At 35.7% G+C, this 12,735-nt stretch overlaps 2 protein-coding genes and 3 long non-coding RNA genes across 8 annotated transcripts; 2 read left to right on the top strand and 3 right to left on the bottom strand.

Moving 5' to 3' along the window:
- Positions 1 to 323: 323 nt before the first annotated feature.
- LOC124444147 (enoyl-CoA delta isomerase 2-like) lies at positions 324 to 6,955 on the bottom strand. Of its 4 annotated transcripts, XR_006947850.1 has the most exons (7): positions 6,843 to 6,955; positions 5,744 to 5,962; positions 2,915 to 3,031; positions 2,414 to 2,557; positions 2,033 to 2,185; positions 637 to 809; positions 324 to 566 (listed from the first exon to the last, which is right to left on the bottom strand). XR_006947850.1 is itself a non-coding variant. In XM_046994736.1 (6 exons), the coding sequence occupies exons 3-6, from the start codon at positions 5,903 to 5,905 to the stop codon at positions 2,150 to 2,152; spliced, it is 459 nt and encodes a 152-aa protein (XP_046850692.1). In that variant the 5' UTR covers positions 5,906 to 5,962; positions 6,569 to 6,644; positions 6,843 to 6,955; the 3' UTR covers positions 1,866 to 2,149. The 4 variants fall into 4 exon arrangements, 3 of the variants coding, with proteins under 3 accessions (XP_046850692.1, XP_046850693.1, XP_046850691.1); XM_046994736.1 differs by lacking the exons at positions 324 to 566; positions 637 to 809 and adding an exon at positions 6,569 to 6,644 and having other exon boundaries at positions 1,866 to 2,185; XM_046994737.1 differs by lacking the exons at positions 324 to 566; positions 637 to 809 and having other exon boundaries at positions 1,866 to 2,185; positions 2,915 to 3,004.
- On the top strand, positions 1,076 to 1,575 carry LOC124444152 (enoyl-CoA delta isomerase 2-like). The gene is made up of 2 exons (XM_046994743.1): positions 1,076 to 1,255; positions 1,327 to 1,575. Exons 1-2 carry the CDS (start codon positions 1,091 to 1,093, stop codon positions 1,480 to 1,482), a joined length of 321 nt encoding a protein of 106 aa, XP_046850699.1. The 5' UTR covers positions 1,076 to 1,090; the 3' UTR covers positions 1,483 to 1,575.
- An 8-nt stretch (positions 6,956 to 6,963) lies between the features above and the next one.
- LOC124444158 lies at positions 6,964 to 8,429 on the bottom strand. The gene is made up of 5 exons (XR_006947858.1): positions 8,388 to 8,429; positions 8,135 to 8,221; positions 7,904 to 8,018; positions 7,182 to 7,346; positions 6,964 to 7,111 (listed from the first exon to the last, which is right to left on the bottom strand). It is a non-coding gene; the product is annotated as an uncharacterized LOC124444158 (long non-coding RNA).
- Positions 8,430 to 10,172: 1,743 nt separating this feature from the next.
- On the top strand, positions 10,173 to 11,658 carry LOC124444161. Its single transcript, XR_006947861.1, has 2 exons — positions 10,173 to 10,262; positions 11,510 to 11,658. It is a non-coding gene; the product is annotated as an uncharacterized LOC124444161 (long non-coding RNA).
- On the bottom strand, positions 11,058 to 11,576 carry LOC124444155. Its single transcript, XR_006947856.1, has 2 exons — positions 11,490 to 11,576; positions 11,058 to 11,374 (listed from the first exon to the last, which is right to left on the bottom strand). It is a non-coding gene; the product is annotated as an uncharacterized LOC124444155 (long non-coding RNA).
- Positions 11,659 to 12,735: the final 1,077 nt, after the last annotated feature.

The raw sequence follows: 12,735 nt of genomic DNA on the forward strand, positions 1-12,735 counted from the left end.
GTCACGGCAAAAGTAACATACAACGTCTAGATAATAAAAATGATAAAAGAAAGGTACAAAACGAATTTTTTAAGCATCGAAACTCATTCTAGATCATAACTGCCTTTGAACTTGGAAAATGAGCTGTGAATTATCTTGCCTTCGCAACGATGGGGCAAATTCGATTCTTGCACGCGCAATTTTCAATTGAACACGAACGCCGATATTTTGTTTTATCCATGACAGATGTTTGAGATAAGTAAAAGGTCACGAAATGCCTTAAATATTCGAAAATCTATGTATATAAAAGTTATCCGCCATACATTTCTATAGAAATTTGTATCTCTTGTGGTACCCGGAAGTGCATTTTGCATATATAATTAGGCTTCACTTTTGCTACCTATAGAAGCTATATCAAGTCTATTATCAGATCAGTGAACGTCATAAAGGGTGTGTGAAATGTCGCAACATCAGAAGCATATACGATATCAATTAGACCAAGTATTGTCACAGATATTCCAACTGCTGGTCCATTGACTGCAGCCACGATGGGTTTTGGGAAGTCGATAAAAGTTGCAACAAATTCTCTAAAATTATGAAGGGGAGACATGTTGATGAACTTTCATGTGAAACAGGTTAATCTTTGTTGCTTTTCACCTCAACATTTCTTTACTATCAGCAGCAAGTTTTTCTGGACCTTCAGGAGGAATGTTCATAAAGTTAGTGAGATCATTGCCACTACAGAAATATTTTCCAGCTCCTGTTATTAATGTCACAACCGAATTATCATCTCTTGCTTGCTTTAGTGCGACAATCAACTCATTGTACACCTGTCAATATATAAATTGAATTAGAATGACTGGCAATGGTTAAAATAATTGACTAGTTATACAGTGGTGGCCTATTGAATGGGTATGACTGGTAATGGTTAGAGATAAACCTTTGAATAAATGGCTGGTAATGGTTAGAAGAGGTGCTCTATTGAATGGTATGACTGGTAATGGTTAGAGACAAACCACTGAATAAATGGCTGGTTATGGTTAGAAAAGGTAGTCTATTGAATGGGTATGACTGGTAGTCTATTGAATGGGTATGAAAGGTAGTCTATTGAATGGGTATGACTGCACTCAGGCGAATGAGATGTTACTCGTTGAAAAAGAAACTGACTGCGGTCGAAGCTTGTAACTACGTTTTGGTAACAGAAGTTATTCCTCAAGCCGAAATTGAAAAAGAAATTAACAACAGAATGAAATACATGGCTGCGTTGCCGCCGAAGGTAGCACAAATCTGGACTTTACCGTTATTGCTTCGTTTCATTTAACCATACAATGCTTCTCTCCATTGCAGTCGCTCTCATTGTCCAAGAAATTATGTTGCTCAGTTGAGCTGGAGAAACTTCACGATGTGAATAATAAAGAATGCGAAGTGCTTGCCCAAAAATGGCTCTCGGAGGAATGCGCGCAAGCAGTGATGACTTTTTTACAACGCAAATCAAAAATGTAGTTGAAACATTAAGTTGATTCTTGTTTATGAAATGTTCGATGCATTTTCTTTCTGTGTATGTTATTCAGTTTGATAAAAACCATTTCCACCAAAGTGTTAAGCGTACAAAAGCATCTGCGCAAACATCTACTTGATGTCACGTGACAACATGTTAATTAATGACACTTATTTTTAAACAACTGCATCAATTTTCAACAAATGCGCAAGAAAATAAGGTTATCGCGACTAAGAAGTCCGTTACGCCAGCAGTAAGCACTGAAGTCTCAATGACTTGAACGATACAGAACGAGTGTTCGAAATTTTCCAGCAAAGTTTTTGCTATGTTTTGGAACTTGATTCAAAACGCAATTTTTCCTCCAAAGTAAAGATTTTAAAAATCGTGGTTAAATGAACGAATATGTTTTGTTATTCAACTCAAGTTACGAATGATTTACACCAACAACGCTACAAATTCCGCTGCGTAAAGGTTACAAACGGATCATTGGGGGACACAATATCCTATATGTACAACAAATATTTGCACGCGCTATAAGTCCGATCGCAAGTATACCTGGATGGTAAGCCATTCCTGTAAGCTCGTCCACCATCTTCTTACGATGCCATGTTGCTGATGTACTTTTGAAACAAATCGCGTTCCTCGTGATTTTTATCCTCAAGTTCTTGTATATTACCGTTGACCATCAACGTCTGTTTCTCGAAGGCACTACAATATTAAATATGCTGCTTTACTATTTGCTGACATGGGATTTTTCAAAGTTCGAAACTGTAAATGTTTTCATCATCTTCGACGTGAACGTCCATGAATAACAATAGAAATCTATTGCATTTTCAAAGGTCCCGTGTCCTCTCTCTAGTTGCTAAGCTCCGCCCACCCCTTCCTCTCCTTTCCAATAGTGCCCAATCTCTCTCCTCGTAAAATAGACACACAAACCTGTCTAGAAACTAGTGAAGATCTCGCCAAAAGTGAATTGAGCTCCTCCTCGAAATGTTTGAAAGATAAAATTTCTGCGACAATTCCGCGTTCCTTTGCCATGTCGCAGTCGAGTTTCGTGTTGCATAGAATAACAGACATTGCCTGATTTAAAGGAAATTCACCGTAAGACAAAATGAATTTTTTTTAAAGCATCTCGGTTCTTTTATAAAAACAACAATTATGTTTCACGATACACTTTTTTTAAGGCGGGGGTAGGGATAGGGAGTAAAGCATTTTGGGGAACTTAGATAAAGCTATTCGTAGTTTTAATTACTTTTCAATCTCACAGTTAATTTTCAACACCTCAGAACATAACACATCCTCTCAGGTTCAAGAAAAGAAAACATTTTAATGTTTATATAAAGTGATCAATAGGCGTGGATACAACTCAAATACATAACATGGCAAAATATGACCTAGTGCCCAGGCCTCCGTTTAATATAAACAAGTCACGTGTACCTGTGAATGACCAAATAAATTAGGTACAGTTAGAGAGCAACATCCAACTGGAGGATGACCCAACTCCACAAACTTCGTTTGAAAAGTTGCCTTTAAAAAACACGACGAATATGTCAACTGAAATAAAAATTACGTAATGTTGTACTGAGGAGTCACTAGGAGTCACTAACGAGTCACTAAGATCAGTTCTTACCAAACTGGAAACATTGGTCTATAAACAAGAAGAAGCGTTATGAATACGTTCCGCTTTCGCGCATGTATATTTACTTTTCATAATTGGAAAGGTCGTCGTTTAATTAGATTCGTGCTCAGTTACAATTGGTTTTTTCTATGAAATTAGATTGTCCCCCCGCTATCTAATTTGAATTAGAATTTTAGCAAATTGTGAAGTTGTTTCAAAGTAGTTTGCCACCTACTTCGAACTGCTGAGCACAAAGTAATTTTGCTAACTCGCAATGACTGTTCATGCGTCTATTTCTATAATACTATAGTTCATGCGACTTAAACGATCTCATGACACCGTTGAAATAAATGAAATGGTAATCGAGTTCCATCGGTTCTAATCGCTAATAAAGCGCTCGCAAGAAAAATGTTTCGTTTGATCATAGTGTGTGTGTGTCATCGTGGGGTAACTTCATATGCTGAAAAGACAGTTAAATTTTCCATGCACCTAACTCCCAAAGACTATAGCTAATGTGTCTATTTCACAAAGACTTTAGTTCATGCACCTAAAGGCTATAAAATCTATATATATGTATATTGTTCGTGCATCTTAACAATATAGTTCATGTACCTAACTCCCAAAGACTATAGTTCACAAACTTAACTTTCAAAGAATATCTTTCACACACCCAACTTCAAAGACTAAACTCCCAAAATTCTTCTTCATGCACCTAAACTCGGAACGACTATAGTTCATACACCTAACTCCCAAAGACTATATTTCACGCACGTAACTCGCAAAGACTATAAGATCATGCGTCTATTTCCCAAAGAGTTTAGTTCATGCAACTAACACCAAAGAAAATAGTTAATGTATCTAATTACCAAAGACTATAGTTCATGCACCTTACTCCGAAGGACTATAGTTCATGAAAGAGCTCCCAAAGACTATAGTTCATGCACCTAACATCCAAAGACTATAGTTAAAGCACTTAAATTCCAAAACTTATATTTCACGCACCTAAATCTCAAAGATTGTTCATGCGTTTATTTCCCACTTATTGAACTCACTTGATTGGTGAATTGTATTTTCCCATGTTTTCAAAAACTTTCTTAAAGGTCGTACATTCCAATTCTTGTTCTTAATTCCAGGATCACATACATATGAACTATTGACCAGACAAAATCATGATATCTAATTACAATGTGACATCACTCTTCACATCCATACCATTAGACATAGCCAAACAACACAACTAGACAAATAAAATCCTAGACTTACTCAACCTTTGCCTCTCCACTGAATTCTTCTTCTAAAACTCATACTATAGACAACTTTCAGCGAATCAATGGGGTCACCACTATACACCTTCCTCGCAAAAGCTGTCGTGCAAAACCTCGAAACACAATCAGTCACCAACAGCACAGATGAAACAGACAGACTATGGAATAGATATAAAGACGATATCTTTGCCATAGTCAAGAAAGCCAAACTGGACAAATGCTACACACCATAAAAATACTACAAAGAAGATAACCTTCACTAAAGACAAAAAACACAACAAGACTAAACAAACAAGTATACGGCATAAATACCCTTACAGACCAAATACTTGATTTCAACCGTAATCATTCCACACAACACAAAATAAGCAACATTCGAACACTTTTCAACAGAATTAACACTCACTGCAGCACAGAAGAAGCCAAAAAACAGAACGCAACTACTTGTTCTCATTTATAAAAACTAGTTACCCTATAGAAACTTTATAGACGAAACTATAAGCAAAATCAGTCAGAACTTTACTACTAACGGACACCTCCCGAAAGCAGACACTGCTATTAGGTCCCTGCCAATACTCTTACTATTAACTTATTTACAACCTCTCATAAGCAGACACCAAAACAATCTTCAAACAATTCTGTAGTGTTTATGGTGTTTCGAAAGTTCACTTTTAGGGGTGGTCATGGGAGAAAAAATTTACATGAGTTTAATATTTACTGAGGAAATTACCATACACCAGCTATGGTCAAATGGCAATTTTGCACAAATTAACAAATATTCGTGGCAGAGATTGAATTTTTATATTTTCGTTGTTTCAAGAAATTTACATTGTTTTTGCTGGCATACGATAGAACATATTTCGCATACCTTCCTCCTAAACCCACTTTCCGTCATATTTTGCCGTTTAGTGTGCATTTCATAGCCGAATCTTATAACTTAGATATTTCATACAGGGACAATCCTTCACCATTGATAAGTGTCGTCGCTTTTGTGCTCGATAAATCCCGCTTCGAAAAAATATAGATATGACGATATATTTTCGGATATTTTGGGGGTTTTTTTGTAGTGTTGTTCGCAATGATTCATAAATAGATCAAATTGAACCTTAGCCGACAATTACCCCGCACGTGTGATTGGGTCAAGATTGTCTGTCTAATACATTGTATACAGAACCATTTAAAAACCGCTATAAAGCTATTAAAACCAACAAAACACAATTAAAACTATGTATAATAACTATATATATCGTAACAACGAATATTTTCATATTTTTCGATATTTTCGGTACATCGATATATCGATATACCGAAAAACCAATATCGATAAACCGATATTTAAAACCCCGATATTTATCGATAATTCGATATGTCGCAACAGCCTACCTCGCAAGAGCCTTTATCGTCGTAAACATGCTTGGACTCATTCATGTTTTCAGTGGTTGACGAGTCCTCATCCAAAACTCTCGAGCGTATGCTAGGTGCTTCAACTACGTTCAATTTCATCAAGCTATCTTCAACCTGGCGTCGTTGTTTCTCTTCTGCCATGCTTGATTTTGTTTCAATGTTGGAAGTTTCATTTTCAAGCAGTTCTTCTACCTCGATCTACGAATTATAATATCTGTCATAAATATTAAAGCAGTTTGTTTATGTAGAAAATATGCAGACACAAAGTTATGAAGAGAAATAAAACATCTTTAACATTGTCACGGATATTACGAGGGGCATAACAAAGTGTTGATGAGTTTGACTAATTCTACGTTTATAAGAAACTTTTAAACAATTCTAACCCTAACCTTAACACTTACACTAACCATAATCTAACCCTGACCTAATCCATACCTAACCATTGAACCAATGTATGAACTGTAGTCAATTGTAGTCACATTATAAAGCCTACTTCCTATTGTTTTTGGAGTTCAATGTGCATTCTAATCTTTCGTTTCAAATCCGCATTCTATTCTTGTAATCTTGTAGCCCATATTCTTGCAAGCATTTCTCAAATGGATATTCACAAATGGAGACTCGACAAGATATGTTAATTTTTTCACCAAACAAAAATTTGTCACAGTCTGTTACGGGTCTTGCAGCTGACATATGAAATGTTTGTAAGTGTGGCAGGAAAATTACATTTATATAGCTACTCTTTGTTTTGCTATGTTAAGCATCACACAATAACAAGAAAACGAATGAGGAATTGGTCACATTTACCACTAAAAACAGTAAAATTCTAGAGCTCCAGTACGAATAGCAAATGACTGTCAAAACGAGGGACGATCTTGGCCCACTGCGATAATATTTTACCAAATGAAGGGAATTCCACAAAACATGTCCATTTGGACATATTATACAAGTGCACATGTGTCAACTAACCCTGGTTTAACCAAGGTTTGCGTTAAATACGACGCTTTATATTTTTCATCGCTGTAGTATGAACTACTTTGTTGATAAATATATAGTAATTCTGCGAGTAAAATATCTTTACCTTCCTCTGCACAACAAAGTTTTTCTTGTATCAACGCACACAGCCTCCTACTAGCTCAAGAAACAAGCCAAAATATGAAAGAGAAGCGATCTCGTTTGAGTGAAAACTTGATGGTAAAAGTTGAAAAGTTGCTGATGGTTATCGCCATAAATTACCAATGGAAGAATTTACCACCACGATAAAATCAATATTACCACCACTGATAAAGTATTAGTGACCAATGCCGCCAGTTTGCCAGTGACCAGTGGCATGTACGCGTACCTATTTTTCTATAATTGCGACGCATCATGGGATTTACATTCAAATTTATTTTTGTGAGTAAATTCATTTTATCTTTACCATAAAAATGTTGTTTTACTTCAAAAATCTTCGCTTGTCAGACTTCGTGAGCTGACTAAATCTCGCAAGCGTTCGATCACGGCCATGACCGATTTTTCACCGAGTACTTTGTTGTCACGTGTTCTGACGTTGACCGTGTCTGAGACCGTCTCTTTTCACCAACAACTGTTTAAAAACAACATAAAACCATTTAACCAATCGCATTTAGTAATAAAATGAACATCTATTTTGCTTTTAAAATAGACAACACTTAAAAAGACAATGAACACAAAACAAACAAACAAAACACAAACAACAAACAATCCAACAACAGCAAACGATAATACCTTACATTTTACAACTCGCACATCAACTGACTACCAAGAACAACGAGTACTGACAAGTGAGCATCACAATGCACAACATTACAAACAGCACTGACTATAGACAACGACTTACGTTAGAAAGTAGGTTAACAAACTCAAAACAAAAATCATTGAACAGAATACAAATATCAGCACCTTATAAACGGCTTACAAGCGAACAATTAATAAGTATACCACACAAACTAAAACATCCACATATTTTCCTCTCTGTCATGACGTCTAGAGAACAAATACGGCGAACCTGACTAATGTTGTGGAAACGTCAGTAAACTCTGAACACCAACAGTGGTTCCAAACCATTTTAATTTCTATTTATTTGTACAGTAAATAAAAATAATTTAAAAGACTTATTCATACCAAGAATGAAGTTGTACTGTGAAAGTTGTGCATTGCGAACTTTCTTATTTAGTGTTGATCCGTGATCCAAGTCTGTATCAACACGATAACCAGCTGCATGGAACTTCTTTTGAATCTAAACATGACCAAAATGTCAATAAAAAAAGGACAAAAATTCCAATTCATAAAATAGCAACAATTTGTCCATAGCTGAGTTTGCATTAGCCTGTGCAAGTTCGATCTAAGGCTTACCAAATTAAATTTACCGGTTCGGCATAATCATCATATTTACTACTGACAGGAATTACTACAACTTGATGGGGAGAAAGCCATAAAATCCTAGAAAATAACAGAAAATGCAGTGCGTCAAAATTTTGAAATAAAGTAAAGTAGAGTAAAATGATAAAAATTTCCAAACAATTAAGAAACTTTGTATCATTTTAATTTAACATTTAAGGACATTTCATTTGCTTTAAGCTCTGGCATGAGCCAAGAAAACACTCACCATTTTCCACCAAAGCTTTCAGCAAGAATAGCAATCATTTTTCAACTGAACCTACAATAGCTCGATGAATAATAACAGGATGTAATATTCATAGAGATGTCACTATTGTTGAATAAATTAAGTATCAAGACCGAGTGAGGTTATTCAACTAAAAGCTTACTGGCAAAACTTACCTAGCGAGGTTGAATCTCAGGAAGTTGGAAATCCAGTTCAATTGTTGCACATTGATGAGACCATCTCATAGCATCAAAAATTTTATATTAATCTATAAATTGTGATAGCAATGAAATTATAAATTCACAATGGTATACATCTGTAAACATATAAGCTTCATCCCCCATGATGGTGAAAAAAAAATCATGGAGATAAAATAAAGCATGACAATCAATAGATCTTCACTTAGGTAATAATAGCTGCAGATCCAATTTATAACAGTGTGTGAAGCACTCATAGCATCAAAATTTTTAGCAATCAAAATTTGAAAGCAATGAAAGGTTAAATTCAAAGTCCCATCTGTAAACTACAAGTCTTGTGACTTTTACCAAAATCTCCCTCGGCTTTCAAAGTACATTTAATCACTAAGTTACCTCACTACCGTGCATCGTTTTACTTATAAAATATTGCACACGCTAGCTAAAATGTAGATCCCATTAACTACATACATGTATGGTCTTATATGAGCCAGTTTTAAATACTCAAAGAATATTTATGCAATCAGAGAGTAAAATATTTTACCTTTCACTCTTGAATAAAACAGTTTTATCTTTGAGTCTTTAATCGAGGATATTGTCGGTATAAAAATCTTATCACCAAAAATGTTTCAAATTTCAAATTGGTGAATGTTGACTGTGTAGTAAGCTGGTCGATACAACTCATACGCAACGCATCGATTTGCTGTTTAAAATCATGATAGAACTCATGCAGATAGATTGGTTTCACATAGCCAGAATAACAAACCAATAACTGTTAGCTCAGAGCAATTCAGTGAATTCACCACAAATGTCAGTCTGCTACGTGAAGATAGTTCTCTGCATATGCCTCAAGTCTTTTTTACGCTTGAATTGCATCCTTGAACGCCTTATTTTATACAGTTGAGCCAACACTTACCTATTCTGCCATAAAATGATTAAGTGGCTCCAAGTTGACTGAAAATAAAATTGTTCAGCATACGCCATTTTGAAAGCATGTCTATAATTATCCACTATCATCCATTGTAACCACTATCAACATCCTAATGTCATTGGTCAAAAATAGTCACATTTTATTTACTTTTGCCTTTCATTCATGTCATTTAGATATGAATTTTCTTATTCGTCCATAGTTCAATCAATAATAAAAAATATTTATTGTAAATTTTATTATAGCAAATGAACGTGACGCCAAGAGTTTGTAAATTATATGCAATTTTTCGATCGTGGTATAGTGAACTATCTATCTCGACCTTTATTTAAACCTGAACATTTTAATGAAGATGGTTCGAAAGTTCCTGCAATCTCACCAGTTTAAAGAAGCAAAGACAAAGTAGGATCTTTTAATTCAAGATCCAGGAATGAATTGAAGTTAAAGATGTACGCCCTTTTGAAGCATGGTATTTTACGAATCATAAAGATATTGTATCCGGTTTTACAAAGCTTGACCATTAGTTGTTGTATCTCCTACCTACAAGCTCTTCAATTAAATGGTGACTTTACATTTTGGTGCACGATGTGCATCATTGCAGTTGAATCACATATTTGCAAATGCACAGTCAATTTTTTCAATTCTAACTATAGAGCTCAATGATCTCGACCTTATTTAAACCCAGTGAACTCTACAACAACTGGAAGGCTAACTTGGACGCCATCTTTGAAGCCTGCATGAGCGCCGCCATTGAAGGTACGGAGGCGAAATACATCACTTCGAAATTGCCGAATTTTTTGCAAAAAACAGTGGTCTTCAAGCCAGCTTAATGTCTAAAAATCTTAAACAATGTTTGGAGATTGTTTTTTATAATTTATTGTACGAACATTTTTACTTGCTAAAACTTACATATTACTTGAAGTCGTTTGAGAAGTTCCTTTCTCTTAAATTTATTCTTAAGTTTATCATACATTACATTACAGATGTAAATTTTTTTTTGGGTCTAAGGACATGAGAGTAGAAAACATTGAGGTGTAAAATAATCTCTAAACATGAAAGAAGATGCCGCTACTATACTGGGGAAATGCCAGTAAATTTGATGATCAATTTTCACATGTTTTATACTTGTTGCGAGGTATGTCATTTTGTACGTTTTATGTAAATTTTCGTGAATTAAAATACTGTGAAAAGTCCCAAATGGATTGCCAGCTGATGAAAAAATCATTTTACACCTTAATGATTTCTTCCTCTAAATTGTTTTCATCAGTTACCATGTTGGGGCAAAATTCCATACAGTGAAAAGAATTTCTGCTAATTTTATGCTTTGCTGAGCTTCGACACTCTCATGTACTCTCCCAACATGGCTTATATGACGTCAAAAGAAAACACACTATAGCTACGGTTGAATGAAAACAGCCCCAAACATCATTAAATATTTGTTAAAATTGCGTATATATTATTACGAAACAGCGATTTTGTGCACGTTATGATGACAAATTTCCATATTGCATTGAAAAGCGTATTTCGAAAACATTTATCAAACGCTGACACTTGCTGGCATGGTGACCATGTTTAATTTAAATACATATGCATATTTTAAGCTGACAGTCGTTTCAAAACTACCGATGGATGTTATTTATTCATCACGGCATAAATGCTTTTCAAACAACTTTATTATTCTAAAATCATTACTTAATAGAAATTTGTACAACATTATTCCAAAATAGGTGGCAGGAGCCTACTTTGAAATACTTTACCACAAAATTCGTTTTCTAAGTCAGAGAGCGAGGGAACTCTCTGACTTAGTAAGAATACGCCGAATTCAACAGAGTATATATGCTCTCTCAAAATCCAAGATTTCTTAAAATCTAAAAGATAGCCAAAGAACAAATTAGCGATACAATAAAACAAACACATAAACCTGAAAAAAGACTGAAGTCACTAAGCTACAAGTCAGTGAAACAAATAAAAAAATTTTTATACCTCATCTTGTTCTCCATCAGCATGCTTCCCGTCTCTCCGTCAGCATCCTCTTCGTCGCTCCATCAGCATCCTCTTCGTCGCTCCATCAGCATCCTCTTCGTTGCTTCATCAGCATCCACCTCGTAACGCCATCAGCATCCTCCTCGTAGCACCATCAGCATCCTCCTCGTAGCACCATCAGCATCCTCCTCGTAGCACCATCAGCATCCTCCTCGTAGCGCCATCAGCATCCTCCTCGTAGCGCCATCAGCATCCTCCTCGTAGGACCATCAGCATCCTCCTCGCAGGACCATCAGCATCCTCCTCGCAGGACCATCAGCATCCTCCTCGCAGGACCATCAGCATCCTCTTCGTAGCACCATCAGCATCCTCCTCGTAGCTCCGTCAGCATCTTCCTCGTCTCTCCGTCAGCATCCTCTTCTTTTCATCAGCCTCCTCCTCATCTAAACGAAAATCTAAAACAAGTTAAGATTAGGACAGGAAAAATAATAACGTACTCCTCTATCTTCTTCTTGATCTTCATCTCTTGTACCTAAAAAGACTGAAGAAGAAGTTATTTGTTTGATGGAAACAAACAATTGTAAGCACCCACCACTGCCAGAGTTCGCGTTCTTTCACTGTCCGTACGCTCGACATGTCTATAAAATGCAACAACAATATCATGGCAAGTGATTATGGAGATCGTGCTTTCGCATTGTAATAGTTTTATCATGCTAAAACATTGATATCCATGACTGTACATGATTGAACATGTATGTTAAGTGAACAACTCTTTGAAGATTATAAGACTCGCGGAAAGCTTATCGTTTGAACCGTGCATTGTGTTATAACACCCCTCAATGTTATAACACATGCAGTGTTCTGTAACATTGTCAAACGATTTATTACATGCGATATAATTCAAAATACCTAGATAAAAACAAGATAATTAACGAATGTCTCATGCAATATATTCTCTGCTCAACTCTTTTCGATTTCATCCAAAAGGTTGTTTAATTATTTCGGTAAGGCACTAAGGTTTATAAAGATTTTGCAACACTCTGCCCGCATGTTGCAATATCAAATGAATTAACAATTACCTCAATTATATATTACAGAATATACAATTCTGTAATATATAATTGAGTAATTGATTTAAATTCCTCGTCTCTTCATGTGCATCCTTCTCGTCTTTATGCATCCTTCTTTCGTCTTCTTCATGCATCCTTCGTCTTTCCATCTGCATCTTCTTGTCTTTCCATCTGCA

The sequence above is a fragment of the Xenia sp. Carnegie-2017 genome, unplaced genomic scaffold, assembly GCF_021976095.1.
Source record: "Xenia sp. Carnegie-2017 unplaced genomic scaffold, XeniaSp_v1 HiC_scaffold_21, whole genome shotgun sequence".
NCBI classification, from domain to species: Eukaryota; Metazoa; Cnidaria; class Anthozoa; order Malacalcyonacea; family Xeniidae; genus Xenia; species Xenia sp. Carnegie-2017.

Bases quoted from the DNA above. Each gene is read 5' to 3' on its own strand.
- LOC124444152 (XM_046994743.1), top strand. From the start codon at position 1,091: ATGGGTATGACTGCACTCAGGCGAATGAGATGTTACTCGTTGAAAAAG. The intron at 1,256-1,326 runs GTAGCACAAATC...TCTCCATTGCAG, and splicing joins TGGCTGCGTTGCCGCCGAAG to TCGCTCTCATTGTCCAAGAA.
- LOC124444147 (XM_046994735.1), bottom strand. From the start codon at position 5,905: ATGGCAGAAGAGAAACAACGACGCCAGGTTGAAGATAGCTTGATGAAA. The intron at 2,558-2,914 runs GTACACGTGACT...CCTTTAAATCAG, and splicing joins ATTTATTTGGTCATTCACAG to GCAATGTCTGTTATTCTATG. The intron at 2,186-2,413 runs GTTTGTGTGTCT...TTAATATTGTAG, and splicing joins CTTCACTAGTTTCTAGACAG to TGCCTTCGAGAAACAGACGT.